The 23147-nt window shown below is 34.0% G+C and overlaps 1 protein-coding gene across 1 annotated transcript in view; it reads left to right on the top strand.

Annotated features, from left to right (window-relative positions):
- LOC149770119 (uncharacterized) overlaps positions 1-23147 on the top strand; it is a gene marked incomplete at its 3' end in the record, with an annotated part of 180151 nt that overhangs the window by 103939 nt on the left and 53065 nt on the right. Inside the window, exons 41-48 of the mRNA XM_089949358.1 lie at positions 3847-3953; positions 6055-6122; positions 11741-11940; positions 13591-13693; positions 14075-14229; positions 16175-16316; positions 18096-18217; positions 22417-22546. Of these exons, the coding sequence (XP_089805484.1) occupies positions 3847-3953; positions 6055-6122; positions 11741-11940; positions 13591-13693; positions 14075-14229; positions 16175-16316; positions 18096-18217; positions 22417-22546 (1027 nt within the window). The remainder of the gene's footprint in view (positions 1-3846; positions 3954-6054; positions 6123-11740; positions 11941-13590; positions 13694-14074; positions 14230-16174; positions 16317-18095; positions 18218-22416; positions 22547-23147) is intronic.

The raw sequence follows: 23147 nt of genomic DNA, 5'->3' as shown, positions 1-23147 counted from the left end.
CTTGGTGCTCAGCATTAAGAGGTTAGTGTTAGGACTGGTCGGCTTGCTGTCAGGATAATGTGACAGGGTGGGACATCAATCATGCTACATGTCTGCAGCATGATGCCCCAGTGCTCGACATAACTGTAAACTGCCATACTGCAGACATCGTAGTGATATGACAGAAAAACTGTTAAAGCTACATTAAATATCCAAATCACACACACATCTTCACTAAAACTTATTAATATGTACACATTTTTAGTTAATGTTTTTTCCCATCTTCACTAAAAGTTATTAATATTATTTCACAGTATTTTCGATTTAATTGTAAATTATCATCTTAATGAATAATTTTAGTTAAACACTAGTTGAAAAAATAGCATTAACTTTTTGATTAATTACTTATTTATTAAACCTACTAAGGCAGCTGCCTTTCTAGAATTCTTTTGGGGTTTTCTTGTTTCTTTTATTTTATTGCTTTACATGTATTATAAATTATATCCATTTTGGTGTCGTTATCAAATTTGAAACATCCCACTAAAACATTTATGGTATCCCCTGTCCACATTTGTCAACTTCTCTTTTTAAAGTCAATGAGATCATCATATTTGTATGCATTGCAATAACTCTGGTACCAAAAAATCATCTTTAATTAGATTTGTCTGATCTTCATCCTCATTCTCAAATTCTTCAAGGCCTGTTGTTGAATCAAAGCTTACAGCATCATAAAGTCAGAACAGAGAAGGGAGCCATTGTGAGCTATCATGCAATTGAAAGAGTACAATTAGATTTTTACCAAAAAAATGCTGATTTTTTAAACACAAGAAATGTAAATAAAGTTAATCAGCATGAAGTAATATTTTACATTGTAAAACATGATGTAATATGAATCAACAGTTTATACCAAATTAGGTTGTACATTATTTCTACGGTTTGCCAGAGAGAGTCATTTAAGAAAAGTAATTAACATTTTATTTCCAATATCTTAAATTTCAAAACAATTATGTAAATTTTCATAAGTAATTAAATCCTGTTCTCTGTTGAGTCCATCATTCCCCATTGTTGAACAGTTTCAAATAATTATTTTTATTTGTGCTATGACCTGGCTGCAAAACCATGTTGTGAATATGACAATAGTGATGGGTTTTTACATTATATAGATGTTCAATGGAAATGGGGTCTGTTCTAGAAAATGAAGAGGGAAATAGAAAATGTGAATTGGCCTGAATAGAGCTGGACATCAGAACCAAGCCCTTTTTCAGCATTGCCATATGCTGTCTTTTATTATGAGACCTATAATATACCTCTTGGTTTTTTCAAATATCATCCAAGGATTGTTTTACCTAACAACTACTGTTGAGTGACACTCAAACTGACACTGAAGTTTAAAATCATGAAAAGAAAGAGAATAATAACTATACTTTAACCCTTTACCTCATACAACCGTCTTTGGACGCCTCTACAAAAGTCGCATCGAAGCGACTTTTGACGCTTCTACAAAAGTCCCATAGAAGCGCCTTTTTACGCCTGCTGTAAACAACGGCCATTTTAAGCCGGTTTTCGTAGCGCCACCTTCGGGGAAAACCCCTTATTAGATACTACATTCATTTCTGTGAATGACAATTACGTCAGATCACGTGGTCACTGTTTATGTACTGGTCGATATCTGCTATTTAAAGTAACTGGGTCGTAATCTCCACTCTCCAAAATGGCAGTCGCGGATTTCATTCAGTACTTACGAAGTTTTCATGATTAGAATCACAACTATGAAAGATTCAATAACCTAGGTAAAGGCTCTGATATTGATATAGGCTGCAATTAGTTTTTATAAATTATCAAATTTAGGTGACTTAGTGATGTAGACACAGATGAAAAACTTGTAAATTTCGAGTATGAGAAATGGCAGCTCTACGGTTGGTCACACGGCCTCACTGACATGACGGTGAACGAATTCTCTCCAGATTTTAAAGCACATAACAAATTCTTCCATGATAAATAATTACACAGCTATAACAATCGGACTTTACTCTTAAATTGTTCCACATGTAATAGATGTGTACCAAAAATGTAAAATGGTTAAAATTGCTGTTAAAGGTAACATACACTACATTGCTTAATAGTTCACAGGCAAGCTATGCGTATGCGGTCGACTAGGTAACCTGTGTTCTATGTATAGCGAGCTGCACTTTGTCACTATGCTCTATGAGGTAAAGGGTTAAATAGAGTGAAAATTTCCTCAAATATATTGAGGACCTTTCTAGATATTTAATAAATTTCAAAGGAGGTAACTTTCCTCATTTCATTATTTATGAGTTCTGATGGAAATACTTTGTAAAGGATTTAAATCACAAGTTAAAAAGAACATTCAAATAATTTCCATGCAAAATGGGTAATATACATTTGCATAATAATTTAATTAGTTTTAGCAACATCAATTATAAGAATTTGGATTAAATAAAATTTAAAATTCTTTGAGTTTTACCTTTCAGACAAATCATTTTCATATTTAACTGTACATAATTAATTAAATGTTGGGCTTAAACTAAAGTTACTCAAAAGAGGAACGTAACCAGATTTATTTCTCATAGAAACTTATTTGTTTTTGTCTTTAGAACCAAATTTAATCCTTAAGTTCTCCATTTATAAGAACCTGAAAATATTAACATTTTCATTCATCAGAACCGTAATTCAACTTTTATTTTTTGCAAGCAATGTTAACCCAAAAAAAAAAGAAAAGGGATTACTGTCAAAAATAGATGGTGGGCATTCAGGAACAAGTTCTCTCATATTGTGTTTACTGTTTGAAACATGATGTTAACTTGTTTGTATTTACTAGAACTCAGCCTGTAAACTTCCACAGAGTAAAAACATGTTCTTGATTAGGCTGCAGATGGAATTTTTCACAAAGCATCAGGTTTTAGTTTTCAGTGGGAAGCTCATAAATTTAAATTAAATTTAATGCAGACATAAATCATTGCAAATATTATCATGAAACAGTTTTACATTGTTTATTGAGCAGAAGAAAAGGGGCAAGCATTGATATTGTCATCAGGTTATGAAAGCATCCAACAGTACACATGGGGGTGGGTGTCAACTCAATAAAAGGTAAAATCTGCTTTTGATTTCTCTGCATATCTGAGCAAAATGACAGGCACTGGGACTACTATTTTGCCAGAAAAATCCTCTAGTATGGACCATGAATTATCTCAGATTTTTTTCTTCATATGTAGCATGTTCAAAGCAAAATTAAGAGACAGTAATTCTTGGCTGATTTATCTTGACCGTTTCGATGGCCTTGTAGTTTGAGCATCTGCCTCAGATGTGGGAGGTCACAGGTTTGAACCCCGGGTGAGTCATACCAAAGACTGATAACAATGGTACTAACAACTGCCTTGCTTGGCGCTTGGCATTAAGAGGTTAGTGCTAGGACTGGTCAGCCTGGTGTCAGGATAATGTGACTGGGTGGGAAATGATGTTACATGTCTGTGGAATGATGCCCCAATGCTAGACATCACTATAAACTGTCACACTGCAGACATCATAGTGATATGACTGAAAAATTGTTAAAGCTACATTAAAAATCGAAATCACACATACACACACATCACTCACACATGCTGAGTTACCTCCCCTTGCAGTATTCAGATGCTTCTAATTTTACAAGTGTATGCTTGATTTAGGAGCAATTTCTTTTGTTTTGAATGGATTTGTGCTAGCTGTCAATATATCTTGTATGATTTCAAACTTGAGTCCTACAGAGAAACAAGGACAGTATCATTTTTGTCGTATGTTAACCTTTGCATACCACTAAGAAGACTTCAGACATTCCAAAAAATGCTTTCTATTTGTGGCATTGTTTTATAGGTTCCATGTTCATTATCGAGCTGAAGCTGGATCAAGAGTGGACAGATTCCTTGAATAATGTATCCAGTCCTGAGTACATGGGGATGATACAGAAAATACAACAAAGTGTAAGCAATGCACTTGCTCTAACCCTAACATCAAGAGAGGGAGGATTACTCCTTTAGTGGAGATTGCAAAAGTTGTCTCCCTTAATAATACACATCCAGTACTATTCTAAGAGCAATTCAAAGATTTTCTCAAAGAACAGATCATTAAAGTCATATATGGTTAGAACCATCTGTCACTCTTTTTGAATGAATTTAAATTATTTTGTCTTTGTTAGTATGTAAAATTTATTGATAAGATTTAACCAGTTTCTTTTTTATGTTCACTGAAATATGAAACAAAAAACACTGAGCATACTTACATATGATTCTTTTTGTGAATACAATGTTCAACATTATTTTGCAGTTCATAGTTCAGTGAATGTGAAAAATACATGGTCAGTCCTTAATTGCTTTCTATTTGTATCTTGTGTATATCGTTAATTTTTTGAAAAAGAAACTTAACAAAAATATTTTTTTTACACTTAGAAGATCTACATTACAGTGGAGTGTAGGTAACAAAATCAATAATAATAATAATAATAATAATAATAATAATGTTTTATTTATAGAGGGTGACTCATTAGTCAAGGACTGTTCTCCCTTAAGACCCTATTAGGGAGAGTATAACAATACACATTATGTGAAGATAGCAATAATTTCAAATGTTTAGTATTAAAATATTAAATTCCATTATCTATTAGAAACACATGCATGCTCATGATATCTCTTCTTAAATATTCTAATATTTTCAGCAAATTTTACATGTAGTGGAAGCTTGTTCCACAGAACTGTACCAGAGTATTGGAAGCTCTTTTTAAATTGCTCTGTTCTTGGTTTTGGTGCTAGAAGGTTTCTATGTGTACATTAATCTCAACTGGTATTGTGTTGAAAAATGCCTGAATAAGCCCTGAAAATGCTCTGGTGCTATTCCATTTAGGCATTTATATTTAAGAACTGCCTTGTGAAAATCTCTCCTGTCATAAATTGTGAACCATTTGAGTTCTGTATACAATGCTTTTGAGGGATGATCAGTAAAATTAAATCTGTTGCTCGTTTCTGAAGTTTATAAACCCTGTCAAGCTCAGATTTACCACAGTTTCCCCCATACATTCAAACAATAATCCATTGTTGGAAGAATGTATGACTTGTAGTATAGATTGCGAGTTTCTGTTGTTAAATATTTCTTGATTCTGATGAGTACGGTAATTTTGGATAACAGTGTTTTACAGAGCTTATCAATATGGTCATTCCATAATAAATTATTATCTAAGGACACACCTACAAGCTTTTCATGTTTGACATTTTCTAATGGATGATTATTTATTGCAAGAGATAGTTCTGGCTTCGCTGACTTGTGTAGCTTTTTTGATATCCCCAAAATCATACATTTTGTTTTACCTTAATTAATTCCTGTTGTGCCCAGTTTTGGACTCTAATACGGTCTGAATTTAATCTCATTTGGATAACTTCAGTATCAGAACTAGATGTATACAAGGTTGCATCATCTGCAAACAAATCTGTATCTGTGGATTCATTTTTTAATGGTAGATCATTGATATAAATAAGGAAGAGGAGAGGGCCTAAGACTGAGCCTTGAGGGACCCCTGATTGAATAGTGCAAGTTTGAGAGCTAATATAGCCAATGCTTACTTGTTGAAACCTTTTTAAAGAAGGATTGTAGAACCTATAACAGTTCAACTTTTATAGCAGAATTTCATGATCAACAAGATCAAAAGCTTTCTTGAAGTCAAGGAAAACAATCCCAGTCCATTATATCCATTTCCTTCAGCCAAAGAGCAATTAATTTGGTGAGTTCTGTTTTTAAATAATATCAAATGAGGTAATGTTACTTTAGAAATGATTTACGATGTTGTGTTCCATAATGACCCATCTATTGATAAGCACATGGAGATGATACAGAAAATACAGCTCAGCGTAAATACGAGACTATACCTCATGGCAACTTACTATTAGAACCCCAGTTGAAATAAATATATTCTCTCATAATGAATGAGTTTCTTCTATTATATTGAATGTTTTATGATATATGTAATAAAAGAAAGAAACTATTTATTTATCTTTGGGTAAACTTTACTCTGAAGCAAATTTTTTCTCTCAACAGATCAACCAGCTTGTTAATGAAAGCTTCTTGTCAAACTATGTCGCTGAAGTAAAGGTCACACAAATTGGGTATGTATTTTCTCCCACTTAGTGATATGGTATCGATATTCAGTATATGTTTCCTATTGCAGCACCCCTGATTAATCAAAGGTTCATTATGGATTATTAACTGGATCGATGATAGAGAAGTAATATTGTCATGTATAGACTGCATGCCTGGTACAAATGCCCCATTTATTTTACCACTAACTTTCTAAACAGCATTGCCAGTTTGTTTCCATATTTTTTTGGGATGGAACAGTGTTTTATATATGCAAATTTTAAAATACTCCCAACCTCACCCCACCCTATAACTTCCTCATATGAATGAGCAAGCATGTGAAAATCAGCACCATCAGTCATGTGACTTACAGATCAGCAACTATAATCAAGGTTTTTTCCACTTTAGCAGTGAGACACTTGCATTGATTAGCATTGATTATCTAGTTATTATAATTATTTTACCCAATGCACTTTACTAAGTTTTACAATGATGGACATATAGTTTTTGGCATTCAGTTGTAATGTCTCTATCATTATATGCAGTTCTAATGCATACATCATTGTGTCATAACATGATCAGTGTGGCTTTATCATTACATGCAGTTCTGATGCATATATCATTGTGTCATAACATCATCAGTGTGGCTTTATCATTACATGCAGTTCTGATTGCATATGTCATAGTGTGATAACATGATAGTCTGGATTTACTATTACATGCCGTTCTAATGCATACATCATTGTGTTATAACATGATAGTCTGGATTTACTATTACATGCAGTTCTAATACATACATCATTGTGTCATAACATGATCAGTGTGGATTACAGTTACACCACTCCCTTGATAACTCGTGCCCTGATAACTTGCGAACCCGCTTGTAATGCGGTGTCAGGCGTGGATCCCATTTTTTAAACCTGAAAATACCCCAAAAATGTATCCCTATTTGTTGAACTTGAAGAAAATCAAGATCAAAACTGGAAAACAGAAACTTTGATCTATCACTCATTTTATGTTTGAAAACGGTAGATAGGACCTGTAAATTTTAATCAACACTATGAAACATCAAATTTAAAAATAACTCATGCAATTTTTTACATTTTCTTTCCAAACGACATTCCTAGTACACCACAATTAACGATATGTAAGGAAATTTTGATCAATGAAAATGTCACTTAAGCCAAGTGGAGGCAGTACTTTAATAAATAAATACAAATTAAATAGTTTGTTTTATCAATTGAAATTTGTGTTCTAGTTCCATCTTTTAGTTCATTTTAAGTGTAATCATCATAAGTGCAATGTGTCCTCTTGTAATTAAACATAAAATGTGTCAATCTACCATAACAGCTATGTCCGCGAGCATTTCTCTGAGAACCTAATTAAGTGCCAACCTTGTTTTGATAACTGACTTGCGGAAGTATTTGTTGTATTGTTGCACTGAATTAAAAGCTGGCCTCTTTTATATTATCATGTTAATTATGTCTTTTGAATAAAAAAGGAGGTGAAATAAAAGAAAAGAAAAGTTAAAAGGCACAAAAATCGGACTAACTTAAAATTTAGTGGCCTTGGTCATATGACAGGTGAACTCACTTCATTTGATCAATTGAACACTGTAATAAACGTTATTGTGTATGTAACAGAAACTACCTTAAGTTAACCGACTCTTTCATAACTGTGATCAAAGATAACAAGGTAACTAAGTGAAATGAATACTTCGTAAAATAAAGAGCTTGATTTCACAGACATAGACCATAGTGGGCAAGCGAGTTTCAGAGAATTCTTGAACTGGCATTTAGAGATATCCTCAGGGATGATAAGAAATTTCATTATTACTTCCAATGAAATCATGACATTAACAGTGTACTAACTGAACAATAAAAAATAGTTTTGATGTAGACATGTCACGAAATATATGTCGCGTGGTTTTGAAGAAAAAAAGGAATCTTATTTGGTGGTGTATCAACAGTTAGTCTAGTTCCCAAATTGTGGACTACCAATTTGGCAAGATACCATTAAATTCCAGTATGTGAACCAGACTCATCAAGAAAACAAAAAGCAGTGACATAATACAGTTTTTTCTCATACACGTGATGGTTGTTCAAACCAGTTAGAATGATCTTTCATTTGTTGGATATTTTGAGAAAAGAAAATGTTATTTAAACAGGATAATAAATAACTTCATTAGAAAAAGCGCATTATTAAAAATTATTATTTACATGATTGTAAAATGAGGATTCAGTCATTAAACAGCCCAGTTCCCTAACGCCACCCCTGTCCCCAGTTTACTCAATGTCAAAGCGATTTTGTTCAATTTTTTTCTTCACTCTCCCTAGTGTGTGTTGTGGAGGTCCCTTGGTAACTTGCGCCTCACTTACAATCCGGTCTTTATTTGTAGACCCCGTTGTGCGCGAGTTATCAAGGGAGAGGTGTACATCCAGGTCTGATGCATATGTCATGGTGACATAACATGATCAGTGTGGCATTACTACTAGATGCAGTTCTGATACATACATCATGGTGTCATAACATGATCAGTCTGGATTTACTTCAAGCAAAAGACTGAGAAATTATTTGTTGGTGCATTCTTCATTCAACAAGTCTGTTGGTGCATTCTTCATTCAATAAGTCTGTTGGTGCATTCTTCATTCAACAAGCCTGTTGGTGTATTCTTCATTCAACAAGTCTGTTGGTGTATTCTTCATTATAAGAGCAAACATCAGAGCACACTATTCTCCTTTTTACATATGCATTGCTTTGCAATGACACTGTGCAAAAGCACAGACTGCTGCAGGAACTGGGGATTTATTCATCAGCACTGGGATAAGCTCTCCAGCAATAATCATCTTTCCATCCATTGCCGTCAGCTGGTGGGAGATTCAAAAACTACTATTTAGCATGGAACCATATGAAACTTTGACAAGATACTCTCATTACATGTGTGAAGTGGATTTGTGCTGATAGCACTGTTAGTGCTGAATATTTTGAGAAAAAATCATTCCTTGTAGATTTTCAGAAAGATCTCCAAATGTACAACGATTACTTTGAATAAACCATGCAGATGATCATTATGAAGTCGACTGCTAGGAGACTTGGATCAGTTATTCTTGGCATTTCATGCCAACTATGGTCTTGTTCTAATCAAGACATTGCTGAAGTTTGATTGATTTGTAGAAAGATCCATCCAAATTGAACAGTGAAAAAGGAACAGTTGAAAGCTTATGCTTAAGGGGATCACATATATCAACACCTCTTGCTTGTACTATCACTGTCACTGAATATTTGTCTTTCAGTACTCACTGTTTCTGTTTGGGGTTTTATTGTGTATGTTCTAAAGAAACTTTCTTGTTTAGATTCTCTGTAATGAAATTTGGAAACCTCCCCTGTCCCTGTTCATGAATTTTGCAAAGATTGTTTGCAACATCTGTTGGTGTCAACTACTATGGATATAGAGATGTTGAATAAAAGTTGCTTGTTTGCTGAAGATTAACCAGCTTCAGTCTCAAGTGGATTGACCATCCTCTCACTCATAGACTTGACAACTCTTTTCACATCTTCATCTCTGCTTGTCCCATGAACTAGCTTCCTTAAGGATTCGTGTGAGTGATCGTTGTATGCAGCACAGGGATTTGTAAACTCGTGTGCTTTCTGCCTTGAAGTGGTCAGTATGGTAATATTTTTGAGATCCTTCTTCTTTAGTAAACAAGTGGTGATATTTACCATTCTTTGCTGATTGACTGCTCATTCCCTCAGTCATGTCAGATTCCACTGAAAGGTCTTGCTGTGTGATGAACAGACAAGTTACCATGGTAATTCGCGGAGTCTCCCCTCAATAATATTAAACATGCCTCACTGGCCATAGCTTAGGTGGCTGCATATGAAGTCAAGTGTGATGGGCATCATTCTGAGCACACTGAGAGCTTGATCAATGGCTCTCATATCTTTATTATGAGATGTACATTCAAGAAACCATTCCATCTTCACTCTCCCTAGTGGATGTTGTGGAGCACTGTTTTTGCCACCTATATTTAGCACACACATTTTTGATGAATCTGAACTTGTTTGTTTTCCTGTCCCTAATAAGCTTTTGGGACATGTTCCCATTGACTAAATGCCCTTTACTTCCTATCAAGTCTGTGTTTGGTTTTATACGTAGCACCATCTTTTACAACATCAAATTGTCACTTGCTCCATGTATGGTCCTGTTATACTCATAAGATGTTTGGTGGCATGCCTGGACTTTCTGACGACACCAGAATATTTGCCCAGCAATTGTCAGTGCACTGCAATTCAACATAACTTATGCCATGGCCAAGTTTGTTGACCGATGTCACAATCTTTTTTGACACAGAGTGACACTAAGCTCAACAGGCTTTGGCATTCTACATTAGGCTCAGGACCGGATTAAGGCTAGATCCTGTCCAAGGGAAAGGATGTATCCGTAAAGTCCTTCTCAGGCATTTGATAATATTGAAAAGTCAAATGTTGAAATACTTGATGCTTGATTCCTTCACATGATTTAATCGTGGACTGAAGGATGAATGCTGCATGGAACAAAATCAGCATTGGGGATGATTTCTTCTATATGATATCAAGGGAAACATCTTCATCCTGAATTTTCCTAAGGGTTTCCTTTACATTTTCTGCAGTGTTACTACATCTTGAAAATGAAGATTTGTGCTGACCACAATTCTGGACATGGTCCGAGAAAGAGGATAAACATGTATTGTTGTTTCCATTGTGTTTGTCAAGCTATGCCATGAGAATATGCTTTCTGCACATCCTCTTCACTCACACACTTTGTAAGACACTCCTTTTATTTAATAGGCAGCATTTGGTCAACTGCTTTCCCACTTTACAAAGTTGGCTTAGTGAGGGCCAGAGAGTCATCAGATCTCTTTTATATATGCAACGGAATTTCTTGCTTGGCACATTATATTGATTATGTCATGCATTGTGTTAATGAGCCTTTGCTACATTCAGTCAGGTTTGATAAGACTCTTGGCAAACAGCTTTGTTGAAAACAACTGTACCACTTCCGAAATCCACATCCACCATAAGGTTTTCCTACAAAGGTCATAGAAATGAACAGCACCACCAGACATTTTCAAGCTTTTGGATGAATTTTTCAAAATGATTTGGTCTTGATTGCTAGACTGTTGGCATTTTAATGAATAAACATATGAAGTTGATATAATGATATCTGAGAACTTCTTGAATGTTCTGGTCAAAACCTTTGATCTACTGGATTTCAGGATCAGTGCTAGAGACCCTAAAATAAGTAATTTATCACTGCAATGAAAAACGAATGCAGTTTGAATGCAAAGGAAATGCAGAATGAATTAAAATGAAACCATTGGTACATATTGAAAAAACTGAGTGCAAATGCAAAACAGAATGTGGAACAATGGATTAAAAACAGAAATTTATTTTGCAGATGGATACTCTAGGATTATATGTTTAGATTTATTGTAGTTGCAGTTGTATTTTAATTTATTCTAAATTCAATAATGCCTTTTGCATTTTATGGATTTGCTATTTTATTAAAGCACATTAATAATACAAAGTACAAAAGTTGTAGTTCTCTCCCTTTAACACTCTTAAAAATGGAAACTCACTTCAGTAAATGCATTTCCATTTGGTACAGTAGCTGGTCAGGATGGATGACCACAATGCAGACAGGTGTTAATTTGACAGTGAAGATGAAGTCAACTGCAAGGTTGCAGCCAGAGGAAGTCAGTGGTGGACTGATTCAGGCAGTCAGGGAGTTTACACAAGTGAACCCATTACAGGAGATAATACCTAAGATCAATCTGTACTTTATCTATGTCCAGCCTGTTTCTTCAGGTATGTCTATAGTTTTTTTTTTTCAATTTAGAAGTTTGAAATTTTCTGTAATTTCACAAGGATAAAATGAAAAATTGAACTTACAGAACATTTGCAATTTAAAGACCAAGATGTAAGGTAGTGTTTATTTTGTTGATCATTAAATTACAAAACTTGTACATGGCAAATATGCCATTTTTACTCAGTTTGCAAAAAGATATTTATTCTCTGTCTGAGTTGTACATTTTTTTGTGTGTAATTGCATTTTGTTACAAAGTTATTCCTGTTAAGGATTAGTTTATTTAGAAATCAGTTTGTAAAGATCAAATATCATTTTAATAGAATTTTCTTTTTTTCATTAGTTCTAACTGAATTTATCGTACATACTTATATATTTATATAAAAGTTTTTACCCCTAGGTAAAAATGGGATGGGATAGGTACTCAATTTTTCAAATTATCTTAAATTTAAAATGGAAATTCTATAATGTAACCCATCTGCATTGGTCATACAAGCAAGCACCAAGTGGTAATAATTACCATATGTACTTGCTTATAAGTTAATTCCAACTGCAAACTGCACAGACCCAGATTTGCCATCACATTATGTGATGTCATGTCTGGGTCTGTGCAGTTTGTTAGGAGTAATCAATAGAACAAAGAACACAGAATCTGATCTGCATGTGCATTATGCTATGGCAGATCAGGATCTTTGTTGTTAGCAGTTTGATTTGACTTATAAGTGACTATATATGGTATTCCCTTGCTTTCATTAGGGAGAAGTATACAGGATTCATTTAAATTTGTGTATCTGGCATCAGTTTATCCATATCCTCTATCCAGTCTGAAGCTTTATGTCAACACAATATTAACTTTTTTTCAGCAATAGCAATATTTTGATACAATATGTACCCGCTAATAAGTTGTCATACTGCAAACAACAAAACTCCTGATCTGCTGTAGCATAATGTACCTGCAGATCAGGGTCTAAGCTGTTTGTTCTACTGATTACTCCTAACAAGCTGTACAGAACCAGATCTGCCAGTGCATTGTGCAAAAGTAGTTCTGGGTCTGTGCAGTTTGCATTTGGACTGATCTTATTAAAGAGTATAAACGGTAGTTGTAGAGTTTTCAATTTAATAAAAATCAGGCCATGTTCAGTACCCATCAGCGCTTCCAAAGTGTTCTTATATTTTATTGATTTTTGTTGTTACTGGGGCATGATTGATGTTGGCTACGGTGGTTTACATTAATAACACTGAAATCTGAATACAAAATATTACTGGAACTTCTTGCAAATTTTGTTTCAAAACTGGAATTGTAACTAGCAAAATGCTAGCTTGTCAGCATCAAATTTGAGTCCAGAAACATGCAGTGCAGATGAAATTTGGATTGCTTGTTGCAATCCAAAGATGAGTTACTTTGAGCTACTGTCCTTAGTTTATTCAGCATGTCTGAAACTCTTTTTAGGAATCAAATCAAATGCATTTTCACACATTGCTGCCAAAAATGGAATGAATTTTAATCTAGGGATGAAAGTTCATCTTGTATCAAAACTATGTCATTGTGATATACTTCTCAGGATCTGTTTAAAAGTGGGGCTATCTTATAAGCTCCTGCTCATTGATAACCTGAATTTAGATTACTTATATATTTCTAACATGTCTTCCAGAGCCATCTATCTGTACACCTGAGACATTTAAGGACCTAGAGGGCACTGCATGTCACCAGTTTGTCAATATCTCCTTACTTACGAATGAGCGGGAGTTGTGCAGGTATGATATGTTACAAGACTATTCATGATGATTTTACAGAAATAAATATATATATTGATATATATATAATAAAGTTGAATATACGTTATCTTCAAGTGGACATCTTTTAGTATTAGTGTAGAATATATGCTATCTTCAAACATTTCTTGTTACAGTTGTAGAATATATGCTATTTTCAACCAAATACCTGTAGGTTACATTTGTATTGGGATCAATTAACTCTGATTTCACACATCTTGTCATGTTTTTGGTACAAGATAAAGTTATATTTCATCAAAAACCATTAAAAAGTGAAATCTTTCTAGAAGAATTTGTTTTCATGAAGAACTCGAGGGTTATTTTTCAGGCAGGTAGATAAAACATGCCCATTTATATTTCCAGGATGTATATAGATCTGCTCAAATGTTTCCGACTTCAAATGCTATTGTATCACGAGGATGACTGCACTTTCAGTCGAATTGACCGGATTGTGATGGCTACAGATACAAATGTGTTTAGAATGAAGGAAGGATTTATTAGAGCCCATTGCAATTCATGCAAGTATTCAGAACTAAACAAATATATTGGACCCAATTTAAAGCCAAAACAATCGGCTGAACACACTTATGCGTTACAAATTTTGTAAAGCAAGTCTCATTGATAAACCTTCCACATTGCTGAATGTAATTGATCTTACAGAGACGTTATCCCAATAACTAAATAACTAAACAAGCTGAATTGGACAGTGTGCTGAAGTTTATGGTGGTAAGACAGTAATTTTACATTATTATGAGCTATAAAGAACACATTCATTATATTAGTTACAGTTGGTTTTGAGAGTGAATGTAGCTTTTAGCTTGAAGACAGGATTTAGGAAGGGTCCAGTCATATTTTGGCTTTGATTATTTAACTACTTTTGAGGGATGAAAGGTTGGGTATTAGGTATATTAAGTAGTTGATATCAGTGAGAATTCACTACTAGAGTATCATTGGAACGTACTACATTTTTTAGCTCATCTGGCCAAGTGAATTTATGTTATGGCCTGGTGTCCCTTGTGTGTCATGCATTGGACATCATCCATTGTGCATCCATCATCAATATATCTTTTAATTTCTTCTAAAAAAATTGACATTGAACATTCTAGCATGAAGGGCTTTTGGATTTTTACAAATTATGCCAATCTACAATCTAATATGGACTTACTTAACATTTAAAAACCTTTCAATGACTTCAAAAAATCTGCCCAACAGAATTTTACCAGATTTGACAGAAAGTATTCTGGCATGTAGGGTTTTCAACTTTGTATGTTGCTGGTCTACCATCTAATAAGACCACCATTACTAAGCACAGAACAATCTTTAAATGATTTTAAAAAAATAATGAACAGAATTTGACTGAATTTGACAAAAAGCATTCTTGCATAGGCTTTTAAATTACACAGTTATGCTCTTCCATGATTAAATATGGCTACCATTACAATTGTAAAAAAACAACAAATTATAAGATTTTTTCCCTCAAAATCAGTTTGAAAGAGTTTCTTGACCAAATTTGACAGAAAGCATCCAGATAAAAAAAATGTTTCAAATTTCTATTAATGGTGCTAATCCATCATCAAATATGGCCACTATTACTAAAAATAGGAAACATTCTTTCCAAAAACCACTGAACAGAATTTTACCAGCATTAACAGAAAGCATACTGACATAAGGGTCCTTGAGTATTGGACAAATGATGGTGAAATGCAGTTAAATAGACACAGATACAAAATACAGAAAACCTTTAAAAATAATTATTTCATTACATTCAATGATGCTATCAACATCATGGAAGCAATTTTACAGAAAGCAGGCTAGTATTGACCCAGATTACTTGGTCAGCTGCTCTTGTATTTCACTGTTAGGTAGATGTCAGCTAGGTGAGCGATCTCAGGTCCACTTGGTTTGGTATCATTGTTAATTGTACAGCTTTCTTCAGATCTCTTTTTTTATATGGAGGTTTACTTATTGCAAGAATGTAGACTGTTAGGCCTTTCTCAGCGATAAACTTATGCTTGATTTTTAAAAAAACAATTATAGCTAAAATTAGGAAACAAGCAAAGCAATCTTAGAAGCTGAAGACATCTCATAAATTTGTTTTTGTGACCTATGCAAAGCATAAAGCTTAGATGCCAGTTCAATTTAATTGACTTGAAATAGTGATAACTTGAACTGATTATACTATATACACTTGCTGATAAGACAAGTCAAAATGCAAACAACTAAGATCCTTATCTACAGTAACATAATGTGCCTGCAGATGAGTGTCTATGTTCTTTATTCTACTGATTACCCCTAACAAACTGCACAGACCCAGGTATGCTGCTTTATTATGCAATGGCAGATCTGGGTCTGTGCCATTTGCAGTTGGGCTTTTCTTATAAGCAAGTTCATACAGTTGTACTTTATGTAATTCATTACAGCAGCTGAGTTTGCGTCTATTTAATTTTTTTGTCTTTTGCTCAGATTTCAATCTAACAACAGAAGAACATAATTTACCAGCAGAGGGTGCAGTATGTTCATCAACAGATATGATACAAAATGTGATGTCACAGTGTAACGCTAAGAAAGTCAATATGACCACACTGGATACTGACAGCTTATGCAGGCATGCCTTTTCTCTAGCTCTTCATCCCCTTCCCCCCTCAACTTTGACTGCAATGCATCTGTGCCTCTATCTGTCTGTCCTTTTGTCTCTTGCTTGTAATATACATTTCCTTGGTTGTGAAAATGCAATAGATTACCTGTATTGTACATGAATGTTATTGAATGCATATGGTAGAAGAGTAGTTAAATTAATTAATTAAAAATTAATTAAAGTAATTAAAAATCAAATTCACACTCTACCACATGAAGATCTTCAGTAATCATAGAAGAAGGAGTATATAATAAGTACAAATCTTCATCTGTGTTTTGTTCTGAGTCAGGAGAAATAACTCATTTCGTATGGCATACAAATATGTTTGAAACAGCTGATGCACTTGAATTATTGTTACACCATATCAAATTCTTTCCTTCTTTTGACACTGAACAAAACATGTTTGTCAGTTTACTTTGGAATTTCTCCTCCTCCAAAGCAAGGACTTTAAAATACCTTGTACCTGTAATTGGAAACACCAGTGGAATCAGCTGATGTATAATTATTAACATGAAACTTAATAATGCATTGATAGCATATGAGTTAGACCCACCCAGACTAACATTAGTCAAACTGATGATAATTCAACAGCACAGATATTATTTACACATGTGCTTACACATGAAAATTTATAATATCAGCATCAAGCTAAAAGCATTGCATTTAGATTCAGAAAGAACAAGCACAAATTTGAGAAAAGAAGCTATATTGCCATTATTTTTACCTCTTATGTCATATCTTTGGATTGCCAGCACCCTTCTTCTGCCATGTGCTCACTAAAGCCCATGTTTTAGGCAACCATGTTTAGCAATTTTACCATTTTGTGTCAATGAAAATATCTATTAATGTGACTTGTAAGAATTCAGTTGTTACTTACATGGCCATCAGTATGAGATAGCCATATGCATCTACCTACCAATATTATTTCAATGAAAACTAGACTTGTTATGATGTAAAAGTGTTGCTATATACTACTAAAATGAAACTGGAACAAGATGCACAAGTGATTCAGTTTGGGCAGATCAACATTATGCCTGGTTCAGGTTTTTCCAGTGGCAATGATTGCTTCAGAGGAACAGGTCTACTGGTCTAATTTGTGTATAGAACCAAGACTTGATGTGGGAATTACAGTGATACTGATTGTTGTATTGCTTATTAACTATTTCTATCATCAAATTGAAATGATGTAGTTGTTCTTTATGTATTAAGTTTGCAAATTTTGAAGAAATTCATTTAACAAATATAAGAATGCTATGTGAAAAATGAAATATGAAATAATTATAGACAAACTCCATTTTGTCCTTCTCTCCCCATAATTATGGACTTTATACTAATATCCAAGTATATGCATGTATTTGTTGCATTTCTGCTATACATGCATTTCCTCCAGCATGTGAAGTGTTTTATGTGTGTGTTTTTGAAAGTGCATTTTGATAACATAATGTTAATGGAAGCTGTCGCTGCAAAATGTATCTTTGTATCAGAAGACACCTGTATCATTTTCTTCATTGTACAAATCTCTCTCCATCTCTCAGTTGGTGCCTTACAAAAGCAGATTCAGTTCACAAGCAGGTGTTTGGTGTAAATTATTTTGCCATTAGAAGTGACACATCTGCCTCCTTTATGAATAAGTTATCAATATATTTGTTCTGGTTTTCATCACAGACATTTTGTATTCTAATCCTTATAAATGAAAATTTCCATTTCCAGTTGAAAATCACTATAATTTAGTGTATGCATCTTTCATAGGGTCCGAATCAGCTCCATCCCCTGTATCAATGAGACCTTTGCCAAAAATGATTACCTCTGTGATAGAGACAAAATCAGGAGCACCGTACTCAGTTTACCTGTAGGAAATGGCAACTGTACAGGTGAGTTACTTTCTTTAGTATTTTGAACCATCTCAAGAATCCTGTATTTGGTTCACTTTACACTGGTTGAAATGGAATAGGTTGGAAGAAGTATCCTGTAGGATCTTTTATTGTAACTCTTCTAATGGTAAGTTCAAGCAAGCTTATGATATGGCACATCATCTGTCTTGTGTCGTCCATCTATCAACAGCGTTCGCCTCGGATGCGGGAGGTAGTGGGTTCGATACCCGGCTGAGTCATACCAAAGACTTACAAAAACGGTACTCACAGCTGCCTCGCTTGGCGCTCAGCATTAAGAGGTTAGTGTTAGGACTGGTCGGCCCGGTGTCAGGACAATGTGACTGGGTGGGACATCATGCTACATGTCTGTGGCATGATGCCCCAGTGCTAGACATCAGTATAAACTGCCATATTGCAGATATCGTAGCGATATGACTGAAAAATTGTTAAAGCTACGTTAAAAATCCAAATCACATCACATCACATCACCATCTATCAACAATTGATTTTTACCTCTCTGGAGTGCATACTTAGGATCTGATTTCAATCTAAATTGTAATTTGGGCTTATCAAACTCCTTGACAATGTAATTAAGGAGCAAGATTCCTGCAAATAAATGAACTATTCATGCTTCTGATTGACACTGAGACAATATTTTTGATCCTATTCGGATCAAACCTGGAATGCATGCTGATACCATTAAAAAATTTGGACAAGTTCGATAATGAGTAAGGTACACATATATTGCAGCTGTCCCATAATAATTTCTGCACAGTGGGGTCTAAAAATGCACAAGTTATAGAGAGACTTCAAAAAAATTCAGAAATGGATGGACATAGACATTGTGAAGTAGGTGTGTGTGGTTTCAGTGAACATCACATGTGTACCAGTGAAAACATTGTGTATTATATCATTGCTTTTTGTGTATGTTAATGTAGATAGTCTAGTGTTACTATTGATCCAGAATAAAATAGACTCCTTTACTTCAAAGGATTATTTTAGTTGTTTAGAGAAACAAAAGTGTCAAACCTGGTATTTGTATTTTACTGTTACATTAGTAAAATACAATGTGAATATAATGTGCTTGTTGCATTCGTGATGATTACACTGAAACTAAATTAAAATATAAATCCAAAACATGAATTTCACTTTACAAAACTTATTTAACTGGCATTTATTTATTAAAGTGTTGCCACCAGTAGGAATTATTAATATTTTAACTGATGAAATCTCATAGTGTTACTTAAATGTACTTCATTCCTTTTAATGTACAACTACACACATGCTGGTTTTCTAGAACAGAAATTAGTTACATGCTTGTGACTACCACCTGGGAAACATCATGCAAAAATTGACAGTAAGGCTGAGGATTAACCCTGGTAGTGCTGTGTTATTTTGGAATGACCTTGAAGCCAGTGCTGATTTGTTTCTAACTGCTCTTTCTGTGTATGCTGAATTGTTTTAGAACAATAGAGACTTTTTGGGCCAAATCCAAATAACAACTACAAAACTAAATTTATAATCAGACTGCTGTGAAATATTGCAGAGTGATGCATGCAGATTGCAAACACTAAAAATGTTAATGAGACTGATATGTGTTCATGGTTACCATAGCAACCAATAACAGAAAATGGGTGGAGAAGTAATTTTGATCAAAAATAATCGAATATAGTGTATAATTTTCCATCAAATATAGTCATTCTGAATATGTTCATGGACAGTTAATTTGTTTCTACATATACCATATCCTCAGTTCATTACTTTTAGGCCTCTGCTAGATAATTAAAACTTTACTTTCAAACATGTCTGTACATTTCAGTATGGTACAATATTTAGATGGTGCAATATTTATGTAGTTATTATTCACAAATTTTCTCCACATAAAACATAGTTCCATTTGCTTATATAGTTCATTGATAAGGAACAAAATACTAATCCTACTGAAAATGATAAATAATTATAAATTTACTTTGCTTGCCATAGCAACCAAAAAGTAATGTTAGTGTTTGAAAGGTTTTAATATTGTTGGCAGAATCTTTTATCCAACAAAATACAGCATTCATTGTTCCAACAACTCAATATTATCCAGCTGTTTAAATTATGAAGGTAAAATAATAATTATAATAATGATGAACAATTATATTTGTCATGTTTTAGGGTGAAGAGAATAATATTTAATAAAGTCATACGAACAAAGAACTAGTTATCTCATTTGAAAATTGTTGAAAGGCAGATGTCTTACAGATTTTTATGTAAACATCTCTATAAGCAATTACTGTTAGTTACAATAATAAATTTGATGAATACAATTATCTCTATACATGTGACACATGTAATAACTGACACAAAATCCATATGCAGGTTTGTTATCGACTGAAGTGGATTATTATTTCATCATATCATGTAAATGAAATACATTTTTCTTTCAAAATAAAAAAGTACTGTTAAAAATTATTCACTTCCACAACTGTCAGTGGCCTGCCATGTAGATGTATTTAATTCTTTCTAGTGTCTACACTGGAATGATCTGAATTCCATCTGAATCAGATAAAGCAATATTATCACAGCCATTAGTTTGGCTCTTCTTGCGATACAACAGTAGTGTACCAATTTTTAGTTAAATATGGTAACAAAACAGCCAAAAAATGCCTGTGTTCTACCAAGTTAGCATTTTGATCTTTTATTGCCAAGTGAGGCAGAAATAAACAAAAATAGGAACACACTGAGATGGAGTTTAAAAACACGTGGGAGCTACTGTGTCCAGTGCACATGTATGATAGTAATATTGGTTATCAGGTATTCTTTAGAGTGGAGCTGTACATTTGAGAGGCCTGAAAGTCATTATTATTGAAAATTAACAAATATTTCTCATTAATTATAAATTATGGAGCAAGAGTTGTGAGGTTTTCAATGGTAATTAATAATTGCAGCTTGCCAAAATTATTTGAAATTAAATTTCTCAGTAACAACCTTAACATATGTTAACTTCTACGTTGTCAAACTATCGAGGGGAAGGAAAAAAGATCAAGCTTTTTATGTTCATTGGCCTACCTAGGAAACTAGCTCTGTTAAAATGAAACAAAATGAACTGACGAGGAGAAAAAAAAGATTTCTACTGGGTCAAAAGTTCAGATGTTGGATGAAGGTCCTGATTATTAGATTTCAAAGTCACATACATTTCACATTGCTGTTATAAGAGTGGGTTAAATTAAGAAGTGAATCTATCTCTTTCTCTCTCGTCCATTTCTTTTTCAACTTGATCATTGAGAGAGAAAGAAAGAGAGAGACAGAGAAGCAGAGCAAAATGAACTTTATAATGTGTTAGAATATTGTGATTTTTATTTTTTTTAAATGATAGGCAAAGAAGGAATATATTGGAGTCGACACTCGACCCCCCCCCCATAAAATGACTGGTTGGTCCCTTTCATGCTAGTACAGTTCTCACTCTTGATGATACAGTGTATCACCCAATATAAGAAAAGGCTCTGCACATGACAGACTCGTTGATAAACTTAGCTGCTATCTAGCTTAAGCTCAGTTTAGTGGAATTTTAAGTTATTACTGAATGGGATGGCCATGTTAAAGCACTTGTATATCAACACGCAATAGTGTCAGACCACTTTCATATCAACAAATGGTATATTCCTGCAGACAGTTTTCAAATTTGGAAAACTCTGCATATTCTAATTTGTACTATCCCATACATATATACAGTAATTAGTGCCAACTGGGAATGGGACAGCTGCGAGACTGCAACTACTTAACAGCCACCATATTGTTTACATCAGCGTCCACTGTTGACAACAGACTTTCCTGGGTAAATAAGTTGGTTTGAATATTTGTTTCGCTGATGTTCTGTTACAGTGATGCAGAGCCATGATCTTGGAGACAATTACATATGCTATCTCCCTGTTATTATTAGCACACTATTAATGATTGCCTAGATTGGACATTCGTCGACGTCACTGTCCTGTGCCATGAAAATATGGTATCCACACACAGAGCTAGGTGACGTTTGACCATAAATGTACGGTTCCCGCATACACAGCCAGGTGACATCAACCATAAATATATGGCTTCCACACTACTTGGGGTAATACATTTAATTCCAAACTAATCACACATATTTATCATAGTTCAGAGGAGATTTCATAATGTAGTAATAATTGCATTTACCAGAATACATGTTTAACTTTCAGCTGTGTATAACGCGGCTAACAAGTGTGACCGCTACATGATAGAGAATTACCAGGTGGCTAACCACTGTGGTATTATTATGTTCTACATTACAAAGAGCATCATTATGAAGAAGAGTGACCTCATGTGCAAGTAAGTCATTGTTTTTCAATATTAGAGGGCAACCAAGAGTGAACCAACAAATATATTAGTTATTTGACGTTGATTTATGATGTACGTATAAAGTTAAATTGTTGACAAATGAAATTGTGATGTAATGCAACAAAGAAACATCATCACTCTTTTTTAAGGCTTTAATGAAACAACCAAGGTATCAGTGCTACAAGCAAGAAAACTCTATAAGTGTAAATATTATAGTAAAATGGTAGAGATATTTGTGGCAATGTTTCTCCATGAAAACACTATAAGTGAGAATATTATAGTAAAATGGTAGATATTTGTAGCAGTGTTTCTGCATGAAAACACTATAAGTGAGAACATTATAGTAAAACGGTAGATATTTGTAGCAGTGTTTCTGCATCAATACACTATAAGTGAGAATATTATAGTAAAATGGTAGATATTTGTAGCAGTGTTTCTGCATGAATACACTATAAGTGAGAATATTATAGTAAAACGGTAGATATTTGTAGCAGTGTTTCTGCAAGAAAACACTACCTTATATACTCGCGTATAAGCCGAAAAATTTAGGAAAAAAATAAGGCCTGGAAGAAGGGGGGTCAGCTTATCTGCG

This window comes from Sinohyriopsis cumingii, unplaced genomic scaffold (assembly GCF_028554795.1).
Source record: "Sinohyriopsis cumingii isolate HCF-2022 unplaced genomic scaffold, ASM2855479v2 utg002682l, whole genome shotgun sequence".
Taxonomy (NCBI): Eukaryota; Metazoa; Mollusca; class Bivalvia; order Unionida; family Unionidae; genus Sinohyriopsis; species Sinohyriopsis cumingii.
The sequence above is the reverse complement of the archived record's forward strand: the minus strand, read 5'-3'. Positions and strand labels throughout refer to the sequence as shown.